Here is a 27,295-nt window from a genome sequence, read left to right as displayed (position 1 = left end):
GTTGCTGGTGTGATTCTCCAACGCATTTCGGCATGTGCCTTAATCATCAACAGGAGCCACGAGGAGCCGCCAGACACCACACACAAGCGGCATCCAACACCAGATACCCACCCCCGGTCGTCCCGCCGGTCCACGCGGCACGTGCACAAGGCACAAGCACGCATCCCGCACCCCGGAGCCGCCAGCCCGTCGCAGTCCGCCCACCCAGCCCGAGTGCAGCCACCGCGCTGACACAGACACCTTCAGTCTGCCATCAAAAGCGCTACCACCGACAACAGCAGCACGTGGCACAGCCGCACCAGGAGCCACAGTACACAGAGAGCAGCCAGCTTATCCAGCGCTGCACACCACCAGAGACTGCCGATCACCATCCCCTTAACGCAACGCCTACCCAGGCACCTACCGGTAGGTACGTTTTACATTGTGCGGGACGCACAGCAAGGAGCCCCCTAAAAGGGTCCACCCACCTTCCCCCCCGTGCAACCATCCTTCTTTACCCCCTTATACCCCTGGGTCAATTGTTTTCAAGCAGCACTGTGTCTACTTCAATAAAGCCTTTGACCCAACACCACCGTCTTAGTCTCTCTTACATATATCGTCAATACCCACTCACATCACACACTCCCACTTCCCTCAGAAGAGTGTGCCTTACCCTCATTCTACTACTCTACAACAGTAAGTCACAGTTAAAAGCTGCTGGCCACCAAGCAGATTATTGTGAGTGCTAAAATGCATTTTGGAGTTTCTGAATTTCATTAAGTGAGATTGACCTGCGATTAGACAGCAATGCAGATTGGTAAATATGCATGTTCAGGGTATCTGACATAACTCCTTCAGCTATTGTAGAGCATATACCCGTAGCTGTTGTATTTTCTATTTACATCATACTGCTGACTACAACAATAGTGAACACAGTAACCTATTGTACATTAAGATATCTACCTTTTTTTTTTGTATCTTTTCATTACACTTTGCAAGTGTATCAATTTACACAGTCCCTCTCTTCCCCCAACCCCCCCCCCCCCCCTCCTCCACACACACACCACACCTCTCTCAAAATATATTGCGTGCCTTACTGGTTTCTAATGCTTTTGCTTGTTTGTAGTTTGCATATGTTTCGGGATCTGAATTCAAGCAGGAACAAGGTTTGTTTGTTTTTTTAATACATCAGTGATCTTGCTAAATGTTTTGGATCCAGTATAGTGAACACTGGGCCTAATTCACTACGGATCGCAATATTGCGTACGCACGCAGTTCAACTGCGATCGCAAGCCTAACCACTGCGATCGCAATGCAAACTCAGCACTACTCAGCCCACTTTACCATAGGCACATCCATAATGCTTGGCAGAATAGCGAAACCATCGGTACAATTGAGTACCATCGCAGCCTCACGCACACTTGCACAAGCCCTGAGCTTACTCAGAAATTGCAGCCACGCACACTGAGACCTCACACTGCATATGGCTTAGCAGTGGCTAATTTTATTCATGGCCCTGAAACGGCGTGAGACTACACTGGCACGTTTGCATTTCCCCGACCATCACCCTGTCACCACCCACAAATGGCACTTCCTGTCAATTACTCTGCGATGGGACTGCGTAGTCTCTGCGATCGTAGTCCCGATCACAATAGCTAGTTCGTGCACTGCAATGCATACACGGAATGCAAAAATCTGTCGATTGCGTGCTTATTAGCAACTGCGATCCTTGCTGAATCAGGCCTAATGTTTTTTGAAAAAATTTAAAAAGTTTGTACTGTAACTACTTATGGATATTCAGACACTATAGATGGTGTCACAGAATGGAAGTTGTTAATAATCAATTTATTGACCCATTATAAATTAGGCCTAATATAGGCTGTCATTGGGGAATAAACATCTAGAGTCTCAGAACAAATGTAACTGTAAATTTATATTTGGCCAACAGAAATCACCCCTTCCCCCATATGTTCAATTTAAATATTTCCAGCACATTAATCTATCTTTTCGTTACTACTGTGTTTAATATATTTCTTTCTTGGTATCTTGTTGAAAATGTTCTTTGTAAGCCGTTTTAATGAATCTAAATATACTATTTTAAATAACCTAAAATTATGTTGTCAATAGTGGATATGAGTGGCCCCCTTAAAACACTATTTGTACTTCTGTTTTGAACAAATCCAGCTAACCGCTTAACTGACTAATTCAAAAACCGCTCCAAAATTGTATGTTTCTTATATGATTGAATTAGGTCAAGAACATCATTTTAAACTTATCCATCACTATTTTATTTGAAATAAATATTTTTTTTAAACACCGTATACCATAAAAATAGCACTTTTTGTTATACTGTAGTGATGGCCATTGACAGCTGTACCATTGATGGTCAACATTGTTAAACTTCATTAATTGTTTAGCGATTGGTCGGGATCTGTGTAGCCCACAACTGCCGATGTTTCCTAAACATCGACTGCTGGTTGCCATCGATGGTGCAACATTGATGGCCACCAGCAATGGCAAACCACTTGGTTTCAGTCAGACCATCAATGGTTTCAAACCATCGACGGTCAGTTGCCATCCCTAATCAGGCTGTGATACCTATCGAAAAAAAACCAATATATATATATATATATATATATATATATACACATACATATACTGTGTGTGTATGTATTTGTGTGTGTAAATATATATATATATATATATACTGCTCCTGTGTGTGTGTGTGTGTGTGTGTGTGTGTGTGTATATATACATATATATATGTGTGTATTATATTACATACCGACATACTAATAATATATATATACACATAAATATATATGTGTGTGTGTGTGTATATATATATATATATATATTATAGAAATATGGCCCTTATAAAAACGGACATCATGGGGGAGGAGGAGGGGCTGAGGCTGGAGGGAGTGTGCGGGGCGCCGTACATGGAAACAGCAGCCAGAGCCACGGCTGCTGCTTCCTGTACATAAGTGATCACCTAGTGATCACTGTAGTTCTGGAGCCGCAGCGGGAGGGTGTCCCGCTAGCGACCCGGATACATAGCTGCTGCGGCGGCTACCAGAGCCGCCGCTACTGCTCTTTACTGAAGGGGGTGGAAACGGCGGCCTGATCACTGCTGGCCACAGTGATCCGGGTCACAGCAGCAGCTGCGGCTACATGAGCCGTGGCTGCTGCTTCTATGGGAGGGGGTTGCCGACTGTGCTCGATCACTGTGGCCAGCAGTGATCGGGACATGCTGGAGAGGCAGAAGTTCCCTCTGAGGTAGGCGGCTGCTGGAAGATTAGCTTCCCACAGCCGCCTACCTCAGTGGGCATTTCTAACTGGTCGTATCAGATCGGACCGTGCCAGGCAAGTGGTTAATATATGTTTTGAGAGACGAACATCTCCCCTGATTTACCAGATGAATAATGGGAGATATAATTACTATACTGTACCGGGAAATCCACTACCTTCTTGTGCAAAAAATATTTTTCTTACAATATAATGTGTTTTCCTATAATTTCTCACACCAGTGTCTGTATATGTATATACTGTATATTTATCTTTAGTAAATCTCTATTCCAAGGGGAGATGGTCCATACAATCTCATTTCTACATTTACGTGAAATCGCCTATATTGTGCTTTTAATACATAGCTACAATTCATAAAATTATGCTGAAACAGCAGCTTCTATATTGTTTTATGAAAAAAAAATTTTTGATACAGATGTATCCTCACTCATCTTTGCTGCAGTTGCATTATACAGCTCCTCTTGCCGCGCCTTTCCCTTGGCACACTCGGCTGGCGTCTTTTTTGACGAAAATGCGTCTAAAGACGCAATGCCATACGACTAGGATGCCGCAATATACTGTGCTGATTAATTAGATATATGACATTTGTATATCTGTGTGCAACTTTCTCTCAATCAGCATGCAAAGAGCTATAGTACAGCTGTCACAGATTTTTCTACGCCATGTTCCGTTTACAGTCTCAGTTGCACACAGATCTACATGTGTCACATATCAAATTAATGAAGCTGGTCTACTGGTGCGTCCTAGTTGAATCGCATTGATGCATTTTTGGTAAATAAAAGACAACCTGATGCTAGCAGAGTTGTACTGGACCCGACTGTTCTCTCACGCCAGGTATATCCAGCTGCTTGCTGTATTGAGGCCAGATGAGCAAGAACACATCTGTTCATAGGCCCCTAAGACAATAATATAACAACTATGCAAAAATGTATATTTTATAAAGTGACGTTTAGAATAAACATGAGATTCTTAGTGCACATTTTGATCAAATTATGGATGCCCATGTACCACGTCTAGTTGACATAATTCATGCTTGGCATGTCTACATTGGCCTTGTCGACACTGATGAACTGTTGACATAAATAGAATGTTGTCAAAACATTCCTGGTGGTCCAGTGGTTACTTACCTGGTTTGTCAGTTTTCTGGGTACGGCAGTCAGTGGAGGGTGACTTCCGGCTATTATTATCTCATGTATACTTGCATACTTTGGTATGTCATAGAATAGAGCAAATGAACTGTGAAAATATAAATTATTGCTTAATCTCCAAAAATATTCTAAAATGGCCTGGACAGATATGTTGGTACTAGAGATGTGCGGGTTCGGTTTTACTCTGATATGTTCAGATCTCAAAAACTGCATTTTACTGGCTATCGGCTATCGGCTATCACCTGTTTTGGATAGACAATAAAATAAGTCTGAACTAATCCGAAATCGCGATCATTTTGGCAAAAAGAACTGAGTTAAAGAGAACACACACATCTCTAGTTGGTACCCCTTAGAAAACACAATAAATAATTTGATTACAGTGATATTGCTAACTAAATCGCTTTCTAGAATTAGTCCAGTTATCCAGCCTATTTACTGTAAATGGAAAAAGTAGTCACTCTATTTGGTATCATCATGTGCACCACACTGAACATGGACCAGAGAAAGCAAAGCGAGCGTTGTCTGAGGAGATCAGAAAGAAAATTATAGTCAAGCATGTTCTAGGTAAAAAATAAAGATTTTTAGGGCCGTATTCAATTAGACGCGAAAAGCCGTTTTCTGTGAAAGTTTCGCCGATGACGTCATTTCGCCAGGCGGAAAAGTACGCCGTATTCAATTCCAAATACTTTTCTCGGACGCGAAAATGCAATGCAATGGGCAAAAAAGATTCGCCTATGAATAGGTGGCGCAAAAAAGTGCAGAATTGCGGTTTTGGGGTGCAAAAATCAGGAAACCACCAGCACCTTTGGGACAGCCCCCCAAAGCATAACTGCGTCAAAATAATCCTAAAAGAAAATGAACACCCCAAAAAATTACTTTGAAATAGGTGGCGACAACAGTCAGAGTCGGGGTACAAACTTAAAAACTAGCTAAATAAGCTTTAAGGGGTCTGCAAGTATGGGGGAGGTGTTTTTTTTTATTGCAGGTGCTTGCTGAAGGTGCGTTTTTTATGTTTTCACTTTTGCGATTTTTAATCATGCTTGCACCCATTTTCATGTACCCCAAATTTGCTGGGGCTAGTTATTTTCACTAAAAAAAACTGCTAAATGCTATTCTTCACCACTTGTGCAAAGACGCTAATTAGCAGCTATTGAGAGCATTTAAGTACCCCAAATCCTAGATTGATCCCCAATGTTAGTGCATCTTTTGGGGGGTGTCAGGCTGATTTCCCCAAATCTGACAGCACTTTTCGCCTGTTTGCGTTTCGCCGGGTACCATTTTCGCGCCCTTTGGAATTGAATAGGGCGAAAACAGCGAGGCCGCGCACGAAAAGTTTACAAGTCCAAAACTCTAAAATGTATATTGACAATTCACAACGCTTCTTGGAGATTGTCGTTTGGACAGGTAAGCCAAAACTGGAGCTTATTGGCAATTCACATCAGCTCTATTTTCACAGATGAAAATATGAAGATTTCAAAGAAAAGAATACTGTACCTACTGTGAAACATGGAGGAGGCTCAATTATGTTTTAGGGCTGCTTTGCTGCGTCTGGCATGAGGTGCCTTGAATCTTTACAGGGCACAATGAAGTCTCAAGACTATCAAGGCATTCTGGGGTGAAACATAGGGGTAAATTTACTAAAGTGAGAGTTTTTAGAAGTGGAGATGTTGCCCATAGCAACCAATCAGATTCTACTTAACATTTAATTAGCACGTTCTAGAAGATAATAGCTAGAATCTGATTGGTTGCTATGGGCAACATCTCCACTTCTAAAAACTCTCACTTTAGTTTTTACACCATACTGTCTATTGTCAGAAAGATCTGTCTGTCGTGTGCCATGGGTCCCCCAACAGGATAGTGACCCAAACACACACAGCTAAAAGCACCCACCTATGGATAAGAACAAAACATTGGACTATTCTGAAGTGGCCAATATTCCCTGTTCACTGGTGAAGAAATCTCATTGAGAGTTACAGAAATTGCAGTAATTGCCTCTAAAGGTTGTACAACAAAGTATCAAAAATCAAATATATATATACACTTTGAAGACTATTGTCAAACGGGTTGACAGGCATAATAAATATGTGTATGTATATATATATATATATATATATATATCAAGCAATAGATGGGTACAGCGCCACTACCTGTGTGACTTACTGAGTGAAACAAATAAATATTCAAATGTATAGCAACTTAGCCTATTATTTTTTTCGGCGTCCGCTCTGAGACAATAGTGTAATACTAGTGTGAGTATTTTTAAAAAGTGAAAAACAAGAGAATTGACAATCAGGCGACTAGTTTGCTAGATGTGTAAATTCACACACAGTAAAATGTACAGTAGATAAGTTAATGGTTTGCAAATGTAGTTATACCTCAAACCATATAGAGGGGCGTGTTTCACGCTAATTAATAAATATAATGAACCAATAAATAGCAAGGTGCTTAGTGCAAAATATGATATATCTGATTACATCTAGATAAAAAAAAAAAAAAAAAATTTTTGTTGAACTCATATAGACAACAAAGTGCTAGTGCAAAAATATAATGAATCTGAAACAAAGTGCTAGTGCCAAGTATAATAAAAATTATGACAGTTTATTGAAAAACAGGAGAGAGGTAGTTCTCCACAGTGCATGAGGCACTGTGGAGAACTACCTCTCTCCTTCAATCAGATAAGCTGCTTAAAAATATCAACTTTCCTCTACTTTGTTTTTATCTATTTACTGCCAGTCGTTGTTTTTATGGTCATATTTATTTATATATTTTTATGTGCACTGTTTTTCAATAAATTGTCATAATTTTTATTATACTTGGCACTAGCACTTTGTTTCAGATTCATTATATTTTTGCACTAGCACTTTGTTGTCTATATGAGTTCAACAAAAAATTTTTTTTTTTTTTATCTAGATGTAATCAGATATATCATATTTTGCACTAAGCACCTTGCTATTTATTGGTTCATTATATTTATTAATTAGCGTGAAACACGCCCCTCTATATGGTTTGAGGTATAACTACATTTGTAAACCATTAACTTATCTACTGTACATTTTACTGTGTGTGAATTTACACATCTAGCAAACTAGTCGCCTGATTGTCAATTCTCTTGTTTTTCTATATATATATATATATATATATATACACATTTTTTCTCAAATTTCCTGACTGACCCAGAAACGGCTAAAATGTTTCCTCCCCTTGTGCAATGTCCTGACTGAGTGTCTCATCGTGGCTGTAGCACAGTTCAATATTTAAACACCAACTGTCACCAAACATCACTGGCAGTTGGTGTGGCTCCCCTATTTGAATATAGAGGAAAGCTAATGTGTTACTAAACAGGTATGGGAAGGGAATGTGTCACTACACAGGTGAGGGAAGGGACTGCAGAAAAAGTGCAGTCTCCTCCAGTCCCTCTCCCAGCCCGGGGAAATAGGAGCAAGCCTCACCACCCCATGTATATCCTGCCCCCCCCTCAGTGTATAAACAGCAGGCACATGGCCTCATCTGAATGAGAATAAATATATAATATATTAGGGATGTGCGCCGACCCCAGGGTTTTGCATTTGTATCTCCTTCAAGATTTTGGATCTGGATTTGGTTTTATAAAACTGCCCTTGCGTATTTTGGATCTGTATTTTTTTTAAATTGTAAAAACAGTTGAAATTACATAATTTGGGCCTGTTTTTGCTCCTACAGTATTATTAACCTCAATAAAATTTATTTCCAGTCAATTTTGACCAGCTCACAAAATTGATTTCATCATGTTTAGGCCAAAAGGTTGCATCGAGCTAGCTGGCTGACTAAGCTAAGCGACAGCAGTGGGCTGCCCTAACATGTAGCAGTTCAGCTTCCAACATTGCACAGAGTGGTACTGCAGTGGTAGACAGGATGGCAGTTTAATAAACTATACGACCCCATAGAAAGTTTAAAAACCAAAAATGTTTTCATTAATCAAGAACTAAGTCAGAGGCATGAGGGAGTTGGAATATGTTTACGAACTGAAGTCAGGGAAAGGACGGAAGAAATTATTTAGTTTTTTAATTTATTTATTATTTTAATGTTTTGATTCTTAAGAAAATTTATGAAGGAAGAACAATGTAGCATCAAGGTTTACAGTTCCTAAAAGACATCTTTGGCCTGGAGGAGGTTTTTTTTTTTTTCTATAGAAATGTGGTGGCCTTGCTTGTGGAGGTGCTGCTAAATAGTACACACTGTGAACAGACATTTAATTTGTGCTCAGGGTGGTTGTTAGGGATAATGGGACCAAGACTTGCTGTTTACATCAGAAGAAAACAGCCTGTAGCTCTCCGACTGAACTACAACTTCCAACTTCCGTGCTGTTAGCCGTGCCTACTGGAAGGTGTTTGTCAACAATGGGTGGCGTGCTTCAGGTTACCTTTACACACTGTCTGTAACATGATGTCACTCCTACACCCCGCCAGAACCAGAATGCCGGTACTGATCTGGGGATGCTGGTAGATATCTGGGGTCACAGCTAGCGGTGACCCCGGATGCCTGGACTGTGGCCGGATCCAAGGGGGACAGGTAAGCGGCGGGGTCCCGCGGAGGCTCCCCGCCAGACAACACAGTCCCAAGTCCCCAGGCAGGGGGCTCCCTGGGGACTGGCTGCAGCGTGGAGCCAGGTATTAACCTGCGCTTCCACTATGCCCCTGGGACAGTGGGCTGCGGCTGATCGGCAAACGTCCGGCATCCTGGGGGTTAAATGCATGCCAGGGGAGCGCACCTTCCCTGTATACAGCCGGCGCCTCCCCCGCTGCACATGGCTTCTCCATTGCGGTCTGGTCCCTGTGTGAGCGCTCCTCCCCCGGGCCCGCCTCCTCTCTGCTCCTCGGCGTCCATCTTCCTGAGTGATTTGGCAAACGCTGCTGGACATTGATCATCGCTGGCATCGTGGTCCGGGTCCCCCTGCATACCTCTCCTCCGGTGTAAGGTCAGTGTATGCAGCGCTGTTTCCTACCAGGCTCTGTCTGTGTAGTTGAGCTCAGTGCTGATAGTGCAGGGTTTATTTTGCATTGTATGTGACTTACTGCTAGCGCTGCTGCCTGTACTTTTACTTCTGTCAGCTATTTTACTATCCCTGTTCTTCCTCTGCTAAAGCCCTTTCGGTGTGGTGTTGCAGGGTGTTTATTGCCTCACTATACAAGTATTTGTCTGTGAGGTGTCACATACACTCCATAGCACTCATCATGTCTGAGAGTAAAGTGATTTTCCACTTCAGCTCAAGTGTACCACATGTAATGTACCATTAGTGGAGGGGGATGGAAACTCTGACAGGTTGTGTAAGGCGTGTTATCTAAATTCACGCCCGATTTCTGTCACTGCGCCTGTGCAGGAACCGCCCTGGGCTTGTTTTGCTAAGGCACTTACAACCCTTGTGGGCCAGCTGGCGACACCCCCTGCATTCCCCCAGATGGGGTTATCACAGCAGTCAGTGGTGTCGTCACCCATGCAGGGGTTCCTCAGACAGTTGATGGTACCCCAGTGTCTCCCACTTTCGCCCCCCCCAGGTCTAACAGCCTGCGTGGGTTAATTCCTTCTCCACTACAGTGCAACACCTGTCGGACGTTTTACAGGGGGAGTCATCATTGTGGCCGCATAAGCTGCCTTTAGCATCTCAGTCAGCTCAGTATGATGAGGATGATGTGTCGTCTGGTGATGGTGAAATTTCTGACCTTTTCTGACCAGGAGCCCCTCTGTACTAATGAGACGGAGTTTAAGTCTAAGGTCTATATACCTGGCCTTATACGTGCAGTCCATACGGCCTTGGTTATTGAGGATGACGATCCCCCAGTGGCCAAATCCAAATACTCCTTCTTTAAGGATATTAAGGGTGATGCCACTGTATTTTCTCTTTCTGGTCAGCTAGTGGATCATTTAGAGGAGGCGTGGAAAAATCCGGGTAAACTGTACCAGCCTCAAAAACGTTTGGCTTTTGTATACCCCTTTACGGATAATTATTTCTCTAAGTGGGAATCTCCTCCGCAAGTGGATTCTCATGTGACACGCCTAGTAAGAAGTGCTACATTGCCCATGTCCTCCTTAAAGGATGCTATGGATCGCAAGGTTGAAATATGTCTTAAGTCCATTCCCTTGCTGGAAGAGCGTCCAGACCGGCTATGGTTGTGTGTTGGGTGGCCAGATCCATGGAGCGCTGGGCTTTTAGTTTGGAGGTGTCTCTGGACTCTGACTTTTCTGTGGAGCAGGCAGTGTTGGCAATCTCAGAGACTCAACCACTTACATTAATAAGGCAGCGTTAGATATCAGTCTCCTCACCTCCAAAATCTCCTCTGCAGCTGTAGCCGCTCGTCGCACATTATGGTTGCGCTCTTGGAAAGCTGACGCAGATTCCAAGAAGGGCTTCGAATGCTTGCCATTTAATGGACAGGTCCTATTTGGCCCTGATCTAGACAAGATAGTGGCCACGCTGGCAGCAGCCAAGTCTGCGTGTCTCCCATCGGCTACAGTCCCGTCAGGGTCTGGTACTTCGTACTTTTGGCCCTACAGGGCCCAGGGTAGGTCCAAAGTGCAGTCTTTTTCCAAGACCGGCCGGGCCCAAAAAGGCTACCAAGCCCAAGAAACAAGCTTGGAGTACAAGACCCCCTGCCCCCAAGTCGGATGATAAGCCTTCGGCCTGACTGACCGGGCCTCCCAGAGTGGGAGGCCGCCTACTTCGGTTCGCCCAGTGTTGATGTCTGACTACCACGGACACTTGGGTACACGAGGTGGTCTCTCGGGGGTATGCCCTCTCCTTCTGGCGCAGGCCCCCCAGCAGGTTTTTCACCACAGGCCTTCCGTCACATCAGAAAAAAGCCCTGGAACTACAGAAAGTATTGCACTCTATGCTCCAGGCTGGCGTTATAGTGCCTGTTCCATTCTCCCAGAGGGGCATGGGTTTCTATTCCAATCTCTTTTTGGTGCAGAATCCCAATGGGTCTTACCGTCCAATCCTCAACCTCAAATCCCTCAACAAGTCCTTGAGGGTGCCTCGGTTCAGGATGGAGACCCTGCGTTCCATTATACTGGTGATGGAGCCTGGGGATTTCATGGTGTCGTTGGACATCCAGGACGCTTACCTGCATGTCCCCATTGTCTTAGCACATCAGCAATTCCTCAGGTTTGCAGTGCTCGACAAACATTTCCAATTCCAGGAACTGCCCTTTGGTCTGTCAACAGCGCCTCGTGTCTTTACCAAAGTCACGGCGGTCATGGCAGCCCACCTGTGGATGCAGGGAGTCCGCTTGTTGCCTTATCTGGACGACCTTCTGTTGTTAGCAGGGTCTCCAGAGGTCGTCCAGCTTCATCTGCAACTGACACTCTCAGTATTGCAGAATCACGGCTGGTTAATAAACTGGAAGAAATCCACCCTGGTTCCCTCACAGAGGATTCTCCATCTCGGGGCCTTGTTGGACTCTCAACTACAGAAGATCTTTTTGTGACGGAGGAAAAGATCTCTGCATTACAGACAAAGGTATGCAGTTGCCTTCAGAGCCGCTGAGTGTCTATTCACTCGGCGATGAGGTTACTGGGCACCATGGTGTCATTCTTCTACATGGTGGAATATGCCCAGTTTCACACCAGACCTCTGCAGCAGTTGATCCTCTCCAGATGGAATGGGTTGCCTCAGCGGATAAAGACTCAGACCATGGTGTTTTCTCTGGAGGTTCGTCTGTCTCTGGCCTGGTGGTTGCAAACGACTCTCCTAAACAGGGGACTTCCCTTTTGGGTGGCAAACTGCGTCCTTGTGACGACGGACGCCAGTCTCAGAGGCTGGGGAGCAGTCACTGGTCCACATTTGTTCCAGGGCAGGTGAACCCCTGCAGAAGCTGCGCTTCCAAAAAACATCTTGGAACTTTGCAAGTTATTCAATGCTCTCTGACAAGCAAAACAGATTCTACAAGAAAAACCTGTGCAGGTCCAAACGGACAACGCCACCACGGTGGCTTACATAAACTGCCAAGGGGGAACACGAAGTCGGGCAGCGCTGGAGGAGGTGTCCCACAGGAGGAGGTGGGCGGAGGTTAATCTCCCTGCCATCTCAGCAGTGTTCATCCCGAGATTCCTCAACTGGGAAGCGGACTTTCTCAGCCGGCAGGACGTACTTCCGGGAGAATGGTCTCTTCACCAGGAGGTGTTTCAACTCCTGGTGGACAAGTGGGGCCTTCCAGAGATAGACCTCATGGCCTCCCGACACAACAACAAACTGTCTGTGTACGGGTCAAGAACAAGAGACAAGAAGGCACTTCTGGTAGACGCTCTGTCAGTCCGGTGGACCTTCCAGTGTGCGTATCTCTTCCCTCCGTTCTCCATTCTTCCTCGGGTAATCCGAAAATTCAAGCATGAAGGCGGGACACTCCTGTTGATAGCTCCAGAGTGGCCCAGACGTCACTGGTTCTCAGACCTTCGGAGTCTCTCCATAGACACTCTAATGCGTTTGCCTCTACGTCCGGACATGTTGTCACAGGGTCCTGGTCTTTACCCGGACCTGATGGCATATCTGAGACAGCCCTCTTAAGGACCAGGGGTTTTTCCAGCTCTGCAGTTGGCACCATGCTAAGAGCTCAAAAGCCTACATCTGCAAGAATTTACCATCGAGTATGGCATACTTTCTTTGAGTGGTGTCGCCCTAGAGGCTATGATCCTCAGGTGTTCCGGATATCCAGAGTGTTGACTTTCCTACACGCGGGCTTAAATCACGGTCTTCGCCTTGCTTCCCTGAAGGTGTAGGTTTCTGCCCTTTCGGTGTGGTTTCAGCGTAGGATTGCTACTCTTCCTGATGTCCACACCTTTATGCAGGGTGTACTTCGTATTCAGCCTCCCTTTGTTCCACCAGTGGCTCCTTGGGATCTGGCTGTGGTCCTGAGGGTTCTCCAAGGACCGCCATTTGAACATCTGTGCTCAGTGGATTTAAAATGGCTTACAGCTAAGACTGTATTCCTTCTGGCCCTTGTTTCGGCCAGACTGGTCTCAGAATTGGGGGCTCTCTCATGTCGGTCTCCCTTTCTTATCTTTCATAGGGACAGGGGGGTGCTTCGCACTTGTCCTAGTTTCCTCCCGAAAGTGGCATCTAGTTTCCACATCAACGTGGAAATCATTGTGCCGGCCTTTAATTCACCAGACCTTCGGTTGGTGAGGCCACCTTGGATGTGGTGCGGGCTCTAAAGATTTATGTTGACCGCACCAATTCTTTTAGGAAATCGGACTCCTTGTTTGTCCTCTATGGCTTCCGAAAGAAGGGTTGGCCTGCCACTAAGCAAACTTTTTGGCAGGATGGATTTGCATGGCAATTTCTGAGGCTTATATTCATGAAGGCCTTCCTGTTACAACCTCTATTAGGGCTCATTCCACTAGGTTTGTGGGTCCTTCGTGGGCAGCTCGACATGGTGCCTCAGCGGTTTAGCTTTGCAAGGCAGGCACGTGGTCCTCTGTCCATACTTTTGTGAGGTATTTTGCATTTGACATCTTTGCCTCTCAGGATGCTTCCTTCGGGCGGCGGATTCTCCTTTCAGCACAGGAACGTCCCCACCCTTAAAGGATACTGCTTTGGGACATCCCCAAGGTATCCTGTGGATACCCTATGGACTCTGATGTACAAAATATGAGATATTGTAAGAACTTACCCTTATCTCTATTTCTACAAAGTCCATAGGGTTCCACAGGACTACCGCCCTGTCGCACCTGTACTGCAGATGGGCTTTCATCTGGTCACCGTTTTTTTCGTCTCCTTCTGGTGAAAATGTGATTCTTGTGTGTTCCAGATCTTCTCTCTCTCTCTCTCTCTCTCTCTCTGTCTCTCTCTCTCTCTCTCTCCCCCCCTCTCTCCCCCTCTCTCCCCCTCTCCGGCCTGGGACTTGTTACATAACTGATTTGCCTTGGCTCGGGGGCGGGGTGTAGTAGGGGGACCCCAGTGCATCCTGGGAGGCTGAAAACTTAACTCTGTGGTGCCCGATGCCTGACGTCATCACCTATACCCCAAGGGATCCTGTGGAACCCTATGGACTTCGTAGAAATAGAGATAACAAGGGTAAGTAATTACCATATCTCATATTTTTGCAAATGCACTGTTAGCTGATCAACTGGAAAAAGTCTTCCTTGACACCCTCTCATAGGATTGTACATTTGGGAGCCCTCCTGGACTCTCAAGTTTAGAGAATCTTCCTGATGGGCAGACAAGATTTCAGAACTACAGTACAAACTACGCACACTGCTTCACAATCGCAGAGTGTTGATTCACACTGCAATGCAGGCCTTGGTATCAATGGTGTCCACCTTCAACATGGTGGAGTTCGCCCAGTTTCACTCCAGGCCCCTACAACACCTGATCCTCTCCAGGTGGAACGGGCTACCCCATCTGCTCAAATCCCAGATGATGAGCCTCCCTCCAGAGGTTCGCCTGTTCCTAGCCTGGTGGCTACAGACTCCCCATTTGAACCAGGGTAGTCTCTTTTGGCTCCTGGACTGGACTCTACTCACCACAGATGCAAGCCTCCAAGAGTGGGGCGCAGTAACTGGCCAACACTCCTTTCAGGACCGATGGTCGCGAGTCGAGGCAAGGTTGCCATCAACAACCTGGAACTTCGAGCCATCTACAAAGCTCTCACTCTGACTCAGAATATTATGAAAAACAGGCCAGTACAAGTACAGTCCGACAGCGCCACGGTTGTGGCCTACCTCAATCAACAAGGGGGCACCAATGACATATGTATCCATCATTCTCACATGGGACGAACGCAATCTCACAGCCGTAAGATTTCAGTGTTCATTCCAGGGATTCTCAATTGGGAAGTGGGTTTCCTCAGCCGTCACGACATGCATGCAGGAGAATGGTCTCTACATCCAGAAGTCTTTCAGCTTCTGGTGGACAAATGGGGTCTTCCAGAAGTGGATCTCATGGCCTCAAGACACAACAACAAACTTCCAGTTTATGGAGCAAGAACAAAGGACCTCGACGTGGCCTTCATAGATGCCTTGTCTGTGTCATGGACCTTCCAGTTGACATCTCTTCCCTCCAATATAACTGCTTCCTCGAGTGCTTCGGAAATTCAGACAGGAGGGACGCACAGTCCTGTTAATAGCTTCGGCTTGGCCCAGGCGTCATTGGTACTCAGATCTTCTAAGACACTCTATAGACATTCCTCTTCAACTTCCTCTATGAGTAGACCTGTTGTCTCAGGGTCCATGACTACATCCGGACCTAGCCTGTCTGCCTTTAACAGCTTGGCTCTTGAGACATCCCTCCTAACGGCTAAGGCTTTCTCCAGTTCTGTGGTGCAGACCATGCCCAGGCTTCCTTCTCAGCCAGGATTTACCACAGAATTTGGCATTCATATTTCCAATGGTGTGCTCCACGAAAATATGACCCTAAGGTCTTTAAAGTGTCTCGATTTCTTGACTTCTAGCATCTCTCAAAATGCAAGTTTCTACTTGTCTGGTTTCAGCGCAAGATTGCTTCTATACTATGTGTCCACACCTTCATGCAAGGTGTTCTACGACTACAACCTCTTTTTGTCCCTCCTGTGGCTCCATGGGATTAGTCAGTGTTGCTCAAAGCACTTCGGGAACCTCTATTTGAATCTCTGGAATCTGTTGATATCAAATGTCTCACTGCGAAGACTTTTTTCTGGCTGTAGCATCTGCCCGTAGGGTTTCGGATTTAGGGGCGCTTTCATGCCGCTCCCCCTTTTTGATATTTCATCAGGATAGGGCTGTTCTTCAAACACGCCCAGGCTTCCTTCCCAAGGTGGTTTCTCGCTTCCACCTGAATGCAGAAATAGTGGTTCAGGCCTTTAATTCACCGGATCTCTCTGCAGATGAGGCATCTTTGGATGTGGTCTGTGCTCTATCGATGTGGACCGTACTATTCCATCAGGAAATCTGACTCCTCCTTTGTCCTATATGGATTCCACAAAGGAAAAATAGAATGTGATTACTGCACCAGTTATGTAGTTTTTATAATTCAATCACTGAAGAACCCCATATCATTCAATATATTGTTATATTCCAATACTAATGTAATATATTAATTACTTTGGGGGTGCAGCCTACTGACAACTATAGATACACTAAATTTTCAGGAGCAAAAAAAGTCCTTTTTCTAAGGCGTACAAAAATAAATTCAAATATAACGTTTATTCCTTAGTTCAGGGTTTCCCAACCACGGTCCTCAAGGCACACTAACAGTCCAGGTTTTAAGTATAGCCATACTTGAGCACATGTGTCTTAATTAGTACCTAAGTTGTTTTGATTTAACCATCTTTGCGTAAGTATGGATATCACTAAAACCAGGACTGTTGGTGTGCCTTGAGGACCGAGGTTGGGAATCACTGCCTTAGTTCATAAAAAAAAAACAACATAACATGTAATAAACAGCAAAATATTTGAAAGAAACTCTGTTTCTAGACTTGGACAAAACATGTATTGTGTGACATAACAAATAAAGAGTGTTTAAAACAAAAGGCAAAAGGTCCCGCTATGTATTTATGAATACAGTCAATAAGTATGCTTGTTTAGTATATTCTTGTGTATTCCACCATATATTCTTATGGCTAATTATTCTTTGAAATAGGGAAAAGGATGTTACGCAATATTCAGGGTCACCATCCACTATAGAGTATAAATCGAATCAATAATTATTATTCCCTTTGAGAAATGACCGAAGGTTAAGTATTCCTATAAAATTACGTTTTCCTTTTAGGTATATTTATATCTTTTTTGTTCAAAAATCACTGTGTGGGTTAGTATGTGAGGGTAATTCTATAGATATACTGTATACTTCAGGATTATACCTGAAAAATTAGTCTAGGGAATATTATACCTCTAATTAGTTTAAAGGCACATGGACAATGTTTATTGAGGTCTCAGACGTGACTTTGGCAACGAAATAATACTCCACACAGATCCATTTCTTCAAACAAAGGAAATTTTTTTATCATTGTGGTTTGAAACCAAAACGTTCTAATATATCTCTCCTGATTGTATATAATTAATTTGGTAATTTACAATAAGTAATCCTTTATTCCCTGTATTTAATCAGATGAATAGTTGGATATACAGAGTCTTTCTCGGTTTATAATCCTTTTATAATAATAATCTGATATTTGTAATGGATTTAAAGTCCTGTAAATTAATAGGCCTTGTGACTGTGTTTCTCACAGATTTGTGTGCTGTAAATTGACATATTAGATTCTTATTATAGTGTCTCAATTGTATCCATGTATTTAGTAACATGTTTCTGAGCAGAATTCTATAAACAGACTGTGTGTGGCAGACTAAACGCTTAGTTTATTTTGTGCTCTTAACAAATTCCAGTCATCATATCATATGATATGCTTCCATCTCTCACAGGATAGCATCATATTTATTAAATCAGAACATAAGGTCACTTAGACAAAATATAAAAACTTGCGGCAGTACAGCCTAGTGTTCATAGATTTAGTAATACCGCAGCTAATATATGTTAAACAAAACCATTCTCCGTAGTATAGGTGTGATGTATTGAAACAGACTCTTCTTTCATAAGACCGTTTTATATTTGCGCATTATTTACCAACCCCATGTGAGTACTGGCTTGTTTCTTAATGAACAACCCTATATTCCTCCTGGTATGATGCAGCTCTATTAACCACCGACCACACCACTATTCTCTGTATTGCATATTTATTAGTGTGCTTGTACCAACTGTCCTCTCTCACAGGACAGATTAGGATTCGTCTACCGTAGGTAAATCACATGGGAGCAATGGAGGATCAGTGCTGTTATATTGATCTCATAGTGCGATTTTTCGGATATTTCGAGCAGATACACATTCACCATGTTTGCTTCAGACCTACGTGTATATGTATGTTAGTTCGCTATAGGATCTTGTCACATCGCAAACACATAATATATCTTAGTATAAATGATAGATATAAATCATAACACACAGCGGGACCAGCCACTGACGTGTGTTTCGCTGGTATTGGCTTTTGCAAGGAAACACTATTTGTTATGTCAAATATATCTTTTGTCCAAGTCTAGAAACATATTGTTTCTTTTAAATATTTTGGTGGTTATTACATGTTATATGTTGATTTTCTTCTGTTTTTTTTTTTTTTTTTTTTTTAATGAACTAATTTAATTTTACTTCTTTTTTCACTCCTGAAAATTTCCTGTACGGATTCCACAAGAAGGGATGGCCAGCTAACAGACTCTAGCCAGATGGATTCGCATGACTATCTCACAGGCTTACACGCAGATGGGCCTTCCTGTGCTGACTGCAGTCTCTGCTCATTCTACTCGCTCTGTGGGTCCCTCGTGGGCAGCCCGGCGTGGCGCCTCAGCTGAACAGCTATGCAAGGCGGCCACCTGGTCCTCTGTCCATACCTTTTTATTAGGTTTTATGCCTTTGATACATTTGCCTCTCAGGATGCTTCCTTCGGGCGTAGGGTTCTCTGATCAGCTCAGGAGCATTCCCGCCCTTGAACAACTGCTTTTGGATATCCCCAATGTCTCCTTCTGGAGCCTAATGGACCCTGAAGAAGAAAATGAGAGTTATGGTAAAACTTATCTTTGCTAACTCTTTCTTCGAAGTCCATAGGGTCCACAGTTCACCCGCCTTCACGAACCTGGCTTCTTTGGGTTTCTTCTCTTGGTCATTTGTTTCCTTCTCTGTGTGAGAGTATGATTCTTCAGTGTATCAGTCTTCTTTCTCCTATCCTGCTCCTGCCTTGGGCTTGTTAACAGAACTGAAGTGCCCTCAGGCTGTGGGCGGGGTATAGGGGGAAGGACCGGAGCATCCTGGGATTGAAAAGTTTTGCTGTTGGTGTCCGGTATTCCAGGTCCCACCTACACCCCAATGTCTCCCTGTGGACCCAATGGACTTTGAAGAAAGAGAGTTAACAAAGGTAAGTTTTACCATAACTTTCATTTTTTGATTCCAAAGCAAATTTATGAGGGAGGAGGGGGGAGGCATTTACAAAAAATATTGAAATCCTTCACATCAGTCCTTGCCCCAGAAGAATCCTTAAATGTTACGCTTGCTGCTGGGAGTGGATCTTCATCCCAGAAGGGGACCAGGAAGACTACTAGTAGTAGTTAAAAAAAAAAAAAAAAAAATTAAAACAGTTGACCTTTGCAAGGGGCAGCAAGTATGACAGCAGTTACCCAGTTGCACAGCGGATCACTGACGCCATAGCATATATGCTGGTATTAGATGTGCGTCCAATATCTGCCAATAATGCAGTGTGTTTTAAACCGTTAATTGAGGTCCTGTGTCCCCGTTACCAAATCCCATCTAGATTCCACTTCACTAGAAAAGCAATTCCCAGCCTGTACAGGGACGTTAAATAAACTTAATTAGTATACTCCAAAATGCCGTTGTACCCACTGTCCACTTAAAAATGACATGGCTGTGCAGGAGATGCTTTCTGTGGGCCGAAAAATTTCTCGACATTTTCACCATTCAGCAGGCGCATTTAGATGATTGCAGTAAATGTTGAATTTTCCCTGCCACCAGCTGAAGCAAGGTGGAACTCCATGCTTCAGCGGATGGAGGAACAGCAAAAAGCCATCCAAGGCTACACCACAAACTATGACATAGGAAGACGAGGGGGAATGCACCTTACTCAAGCTCAGTGGAAAGTACTTTCCGTGTTGTGCAAAGTGCTAAAACCCTTCGAGTAGTCACCTGTGAAGTGAGCTCAGATACTGCCAGCTTGAGTCAGGTAATTCCCCTAATTAGACTGTTGGAAAAGCAACTTGATAAACTGAAGGAGGAGCTGAAACGAAGCGATTCTGCAGCTAACTTTCCCTTTTGATGTTTTCTTCTTTACCAATGTAAAAGATTGCTTCTTTGATTTTAGATGCCCTGACTTAAGCACTGTATGCCCTTGGGCATCAGCTTTAGTAGATGACATAGAAGGACTAGTATTGTCATTTCTGGTGGCACTGGCAGCAGCTCCCACACTAGTACGTGGTTCCTGCTCTCCGCTCAACTGGTCGTTCTCCATATCAACAAACATGAACGAATTGGGATACAGCACACACGTCAATTTGTACCAATTTTAAATATTACACTGCGGTATTAATGTCACAATACGTGTTGAATATCACACTGTTTCCACTTTGTGTCACAATATTATTTATGAATACACTGCGCTACCACTTAGTGTCACAATTGTTTTTATATATAACAATAACACACTGCGCTACGACTTATAGTGTCACAGTAAGTGGATGATCAACTGCGGTCTGTCCGGCAGTGTCACCGAATAATAGCGTAGCTAGCACACACAAAATAAAACTGAAAAAATATTTTTTCTTTTTTGTGGAATGATAATTTTATTTAACTTTAAAAAAAAAAAAAATTACACTGGGGAAGAGCACCTCTGGACAACACCGCACCCCTTTATGTACTGCAGCCCTAGTCCCTTGATGGACAGGACAACACAGCAGCACACTTTTATGTACTGCAGCCCCAGCCTCTTTATGGACAACACAGCAGCGCTCCCCTTTATGCACTGCATTTCCAGCCCCTTAGTGGACAGGACAACACAGCCACACCCCTTTATGTACTGCAGCCCCAGCCCCTTTATGGACAACACAGCAGCACCCCTTTATGGAATACACAGCAGCACCACTTTATACACTGCAGCCCCTTTATGGACAACACTGCAGCCCCAGCTCCTTGATTGACAGGACAACTGTGACAGCAGCCCCAGCTCGACAACACTGTGCACATGTTCTCAACTTCTCAAGGGTGCAGACAGAGCAGCATAGAGCACGTCTGTTCTGTACACCACAGCCGAAGTGAAAATGGCGCCGATCAAAGGGACCTTTTATAGAATCCAAAACCCGTGAGGATCCGACAGCAGGATGCGCACGTTTTGGATTCCGAGTTAGGCGAGTTTTTCTTTTACAATTTTTTTACTTTTTTTTTTCCCTTTGACTTTATAGTTGTTTTTTTATGGCGGCCCTGTATCGATCAAGACTCTATACGGGGCCTCCAATTAGGGATGGTACACTATACAGTATACTATGGATGGCTACCGACCATCGATGGTTTGCAAACCATCGATTGTCTATAACAAGTGGTTTTGCCATCGATGACAGGCACCTTTGCTGCACCATTGATTGCAGTCCCCCACCCGATGTTAAGGAAACATCGGCAGCTGTGGTCTCAAACAATTGATAGTTTCTATCGATGGTTGAACCAATTGGCCATCAATGATACAGCTGTCAATGGCCATCACTACAGTATATCCAAAAAATTGCTATTTGTATGGTGTACAGTGTTTAAATTTTTTTTTATATTTTTGTTTTATAAAATTGTTATAAAAAGATGTTCTTGACCTAATTCAGTAAATAAAAAAAAGACAATCTGTGAGCGTTTTTTGGAAAAAATATTAGCCAGTTAAGTGGTTAAAGTTACACAATGGAACCTAGTGAAATGTCTTACATTTAACTGAAGTCATGGCTTGGGAATGATCTTCCTGCGCCCATCCTTCCACACATTCTTTATGTTGCTATTTTAAAGTGAGTGGCTAAATTCCTTTCTCATTTAATTTTTTTTTGCTTGAGGTACTGACTGTGGGAGGTTGGGAGAATGATGGTATCATTGTCTTTACTAGTTGATAGTATAGCTTTAAGATTGTACAGTCAACACATCCACAATATTTTTTTCCTTTGATCTTTTCATATAGAATCTTGGGTAGAATCGAAATATGACTATTCAAGGTAAGTGTCTTAAGCCGTTATTTTGTTTTGGATTTTTTTGTGTATGTGTTTGAAATAATGCAGGACGAGCCTGCCAATATAAGTTGGCTTGAGATAAACATGGCTTGTACATACATTAGCAACAATCAGTCGTCATGGTACTTTAAAATACAACCAAGCATTTTCCCGATGTTCTCACTCTTACATAGGTGTTGCAGGTGTGGTCTGGTGACACCGGTACCAAATCAAATAAAGCTTTTTACACTGCCTAGACGTGCAGTGCGACCCTGACTCCTAACCTCCTTTTCCCTACTACTGCCCATGACTTTATCTACACTTATGTGATGCTTAAGTAATTGGCGTCACTGGGATTTTTACAGTGAGTGTATTAGTATCACTAGTGAATGAAAAATGTGATTCATGTATTTTCTGTCCTTTAGCAGCAATAGATAACTGGTGTTTCTACATCAGGGTCTATAGGGTATCCACAGGATACCTTGGGGGTATAGGTGATGACGTCAGTCATGGGCACCACAGAGTTAAGTTTCTCAGCCTCCCAGGATGCACTGGGGTCCCCCTCCTATACTCCGCCCTCGAGCCAAGGCAAATCAGTTTTCGTTGGTGCCCAGTTCGGAGTCAGAGCACCTGAACATAGGGAGGCTGTTATGGCCCCTGAAGTTTTTCTTCATGCAGCTGTGGCTGCACATTTGTTCTCAGACCTTCAGGGTCTCTCCGTAGATGCTCCGATGAGGTTTCCTCTACGTCCGGATCTGTTGTCACAGGGTCCTTGTCTTTACCCGGACCGGAGTCGTCTGTCTTTGACGGCTTGGCTGTTGAGACAGCCCTCTTACGGTCCAGGGGTTTTTCCAGCTCTGTAGTTGGCACCATGCTAAGAGCTCGGAAGCCTACGTCAGCAACAATTTACCATCGAGTATGGCATACTTTCTTTGAGTGGTGTCGCCCTAGAGGCTATGATCCTCAGGTGTTCCGGATATCCAGAGTGTTGACTTTCCTACACGCGGGCTTAAATCACGGTCTTCGCCTTGCTTCTCTGAAGGTGTAGGTTTCTGCCCTTTCGGTGTGGTTTCAGCGTAGGATTGCTACTCTTCCTGATGTCCACACCTTTATGCAGGGTGTACTTCGTATTCAGCCTCCCTTTGTTCCACCAGTGGCTCCTTGGGATCTGGCTGTGGTCCTGTGGGCTCTCCAAGGACCGCCATTTGAACCACTGGGCTCAGTTTATTTGAAATGGCTTACAGCTAAGACTGTATTTCTACTGGCCATTGCTTCGGCCAGGCGGGTCTCAGAATTGGGGGGCTTTCTCATGTTGGCCTCCCTTTCTCATTTTTCATAGGGACAGGGCGGTGCTTCGCACTTGCCCTAGTTTCCTCCCGAAGGTGGTATCTAGTTTCCACATCAACGAGGATATTAAAGTACCGGCCTTTAATTCACCAGACCTCTCGGTTGGTGAGGCCACCTTGGATGTGGTGCGGGCTCTAAGAATTTATGTTGACCGCACCAATTCTTTTTGGAAGTCGGACTCTTTGTTTGTCCTTTATGGCTTTTATAAGAAGGGTTGGCCTGCCACTAAGCAGACTTCGGCAGGATGGATTCGCATGGCGATTTCTGAGGCTTGCAGTCATGAAGGCCTTCCTGTTCCATCCTCTGTTAGGGCGCATACCACTAGGTCTGTGGGTCCTTTGTGGGCAGCTCGACTTGGTTCCTCAGCTGTGTAAGGCTGCTACGTGGTCTTCGGTACATACTTTTGTGAGGTACTATGCATTTGACACCTTTGCCTCTCAGGATGCTTCCTTCAGGCGGCGGATTCTCCTTTCAGCACAGTAGCGTCCCCACCCTTAAAGGATACTGCTTTGGGACATCCCCAAGGTATCCTGTGGATACCCTATGGACCCTGATGTACAAAATATGAGATATGGTAAGAACTTACCCTTGTTATCTCTATTTCTACGAAGTCCATAGGGTTCCACAGGACTGTCGCACCTGTACTGCAGATGGGCTTTCATCTGGTCACCGGTTTTTCCGTCTCCTTCTGGTGAGAATGTGATTCTTGTGTGTTCCAGATCTTTCTTCTCTCTCCTCTCCTCCTCCGGCTTGGGGCTTGTTACGTAACTGATTTGCCTTGGCTCGGGGGCGGGGTATAGGGGGGGACCCCAGTGCATTCTGGGAGGCTGAAAACTTAACTCTGTGGTGCCCGATGCCTAACGTCATCACCTATACCCCAAGGTATCCTGTGGAACCCTATGGACTTCGTAGTAATAGAGATAACAATGGTAAGTTCTTACCATGTCTCATATTATATGTCAACTATAACAGTAAATCACTTTTTTAAATCTATTTTCCAAGAAACTATAAAGAACAATTAGATATTACAGTATGAATGAGAAATCGATTTATTCCAGTATGCAAAAATTATCCCTCTATCAGTGTTAATAACCATATAAAACGTATTTTGTTGCATTAAAATAAAAAAAGGTGTTCCCATTTGATGTGATCCATTGCTAAAAGAGAGATTTAGGTGTAGCTCTTGCAAGTCACTGTTCCTTGGCGTGTTTCTCTCCAAATTTTAAATGGCAAAACATGATATAGTTCACCATGTTTTGGTTTTAATGTGATTTGCCTTTTAATATTTCAGGGTTAAACACACCAAGAAGTGTCATCTTGCAAATGTATCCCTTGTTCTGAGGAAACAAGCTTTCTGTTAGGGTAATTGTCATAAGCTGCTAAAGCGTCAGCCTGGTTCTTGTTGTAAAACGGGGGAATCTACGTCTTTTTATCCTCTATTTTCCAGTAGCAGTTTAGGCTCAGAGGGCCGACTGATTACCAACCAAAATACCAAACTCGACCTTTAGTGAATGTACCCCTAAATCTCAATGTAAAGTCAATGCTTAATAGTTCCAGAATCAATAATAAGACCTCAAGTAGGAGGAATGGGATCACAGGGGAGTCAGTGGTCCTCATCTCAGAACAACATCCTTCTTTTGGAAAAAGCAGAGGTAAATGGTTCTGGTTTCCACAATACGAAACTTCAAGTCTCCAAATAATGATATATGTGAACAAAGAGAAGAGAAGTTATTGTCCATAGACCAGTAATTCCCAAACTTTTTTTGAAACCCGGCGCGCAGAAGTATTAAAATTTTTTCCATGGCACCTCTGGGCCAAAGGTTTTATATTGAGAAATTCAGCAAATATTAAATGAAGTAAATTGTGCTCATCTGTCACCCTTGGGTTCAGTTATGTGGTGGTTGACAGGACCGCACTTCTTTTTGTCCACAAAATCAGTGCTAATGGCTTCCAATCACACTGATGAAAAATCAGTGTGATAGGCACCGACCAATCCGAGGCACCCCTGCAGGGTCCCTGAGGTACCCCAGGATGACTCGGCACCCAGTTTGGGAACCACTGCCATAGACAATTGTTAGGGGTAGGATATATGAAAGATGGGGGTAGAGTATCTCCAATTTTAAGGCTGATATTGATATTTAGAATTGGCATATCTCTTCTTTTCTTTTTTTCTTTCTCTGTTACATGTAGCCCAGAAATAGCATTTAGGGTGGTACATATCCTGGATCTCTCTCTTGTTTGTGTGGCTCTCATATAGCTAATAATAAACAAACATAGCAATCTCCAGTGCAGTATCTTCAAGTAAAATTATACACACAGGCAGGTCAACAGGATAAAAATCACCTCCGTGTCTGTCCCCCCCCCCCTGTGTCTCTCATCCCCCCTGTGTCTATCAGCCTTTCCCCACACTTCAATCCTCGTCCTCACCCATGTCGCACCAGCCTGTGTCGCTCCAGCCTCTTCCTCGCCTGTGTCGCTCCAGCCTCTTCCTCGCCTGTGTCGCTCCAGCCTCTTCCTCGCCTGTGTCGCTCCAGCCTCATCCTCGCCTGTGTCGCTCCAGCCTCATCCTCGCCTGTGTCGCTCCAGCCTCATCTCCCTCCCCCTCTGTGTCTTTAAGTACCATTCCCCCCCTCCTATCATCCTGTGTTCCTACAGAACATACCCCTGTGTCTCCCTAGCTCTGTGCTCTCAGCTCCATCCCCCGTGTCAGTTAATCTCCAGCCACTACCATGTCTCTCCAGTCCACACTTACCTCCTGTTGCCTACCGCTTCTATTTACGAGCAGCTCCTTTTCAATCCAGCGACGCAAAATCAAGATGTCTCATGCGCTGCACCAGCAAATAAAAAAAAAAAAAACTTTACTGCGCAGGCCACAAAGTTCCCTCCTCCTGACTATGCCCTGAATACTGCAGCGCCACAGGAAAGGGGGCACACAGGAACTGGACTCCTGAGGGCCCGGGCCCCTTGGAATCTCGCAGTCTGGTCCAAGTGTCCCTCGCGTAACCTCCTGTCTCTGGGCCTTTGTGGAGTCGGTAGCCAAACCTGCAACTATGACTCTTCTATTAGTAAAATAGAGGAGTCGGGAGTTGAAGGTTTTGGATTACCGATTAAACAGCCCTGTCTGAAAATTAGGAACAGTTGGCAATTTTGTGCCTAATGTTTTAAAAATGTTTGTGTATGTGTATATATATATATATATATATATATATATATATACACAGATGCGCACACATATATTTTCCTATTCCGGTGAATCTGTAAAAATACTTTCATAGTGGCACATGCTATTTAAATTTAATTTAATTTAAAAATGTATTGATGTCTGGTTAAAAGTTTAAAGTAGACCTATTATCTACAAGGGTGTAAGCTATCATTTTGTGTCACATTACTGAGGCACTCTCTGAATAATAATCTTAAAACCTGGCTTTATTTTCATTCATTAGTGGTTGTGGTTGAATTAATGGCCTATATTAAGTATTAGCTGAGCCACACACTGACTGTCTCCACTGTTTGTTCATCCACTGTAATACAACCCATAGTTTGTACATTATTTGCATTTTATTAATAAATTTTTTGTTGTTTCTTCTTTTTCCCCCTTTAGGTCTGGACCACAGGGAAAAGTATGTTTATTTTATGTTACTCGCATGAATATATCATCTTAATTTTTGCTTCAGTTCCACAGGAGAAAAATGTAACTAAAGCGTCATCTTCATTAAAATAAGTAATTTTCATTGGTAATGTGTATTTGGGAGTAGAGATTTGAAATCTAATACATGCAATGATTG

The 27,295-nt window shown here is 43.8% G+C and overlaps 1 protein-coding gene across 1 annotated transcript in view; it reads left to right on the top strand.

The window, feature by feature from the left end:
• Nucleotides 1-27,295, top strand: part of LOC148519652 (uncharacterized) — a 123,068-nt gene that overhangs the window by 55,151 nt on the left and 40,622 nt on the right. The window contains exons 7-9 of the mRNA XM_088476309.1: nucleotides 1,106-1,145; nucleotides 22,136-22,169; nucleotides 27,112-27,130. Coding sequence (XP_088332435.1) covers nucleotides 1,106-1,145; nucleotides 22,136-22,169; nucleotides 27,112-27,130 — 93 coding nt within the window. The remainder of the gene's footprint in view (nucleotides 1-1,105; nucleotides 1,146-22,135; nucleotides 22,170-27,111; nucleotides 27,131-27,295) is intronic.

This window comes from Taudactylus pleione, unplaced genomic scaffold (genome assembly GCF_031769625.1).
Source record: "Taudactylus pleione unplaced genomic scaffold, aTauple2 ptg000186l, whole genome shotgun sequence".
NCBI lineage: Eukaryota > Metazoa > Chordata > Amphibia > Anura > Myobatrachidae > Taudactylus > Taudactylus pleione.
This window is presented reverse-complemented; position numbering and strand designations above follow the sequence as displayed.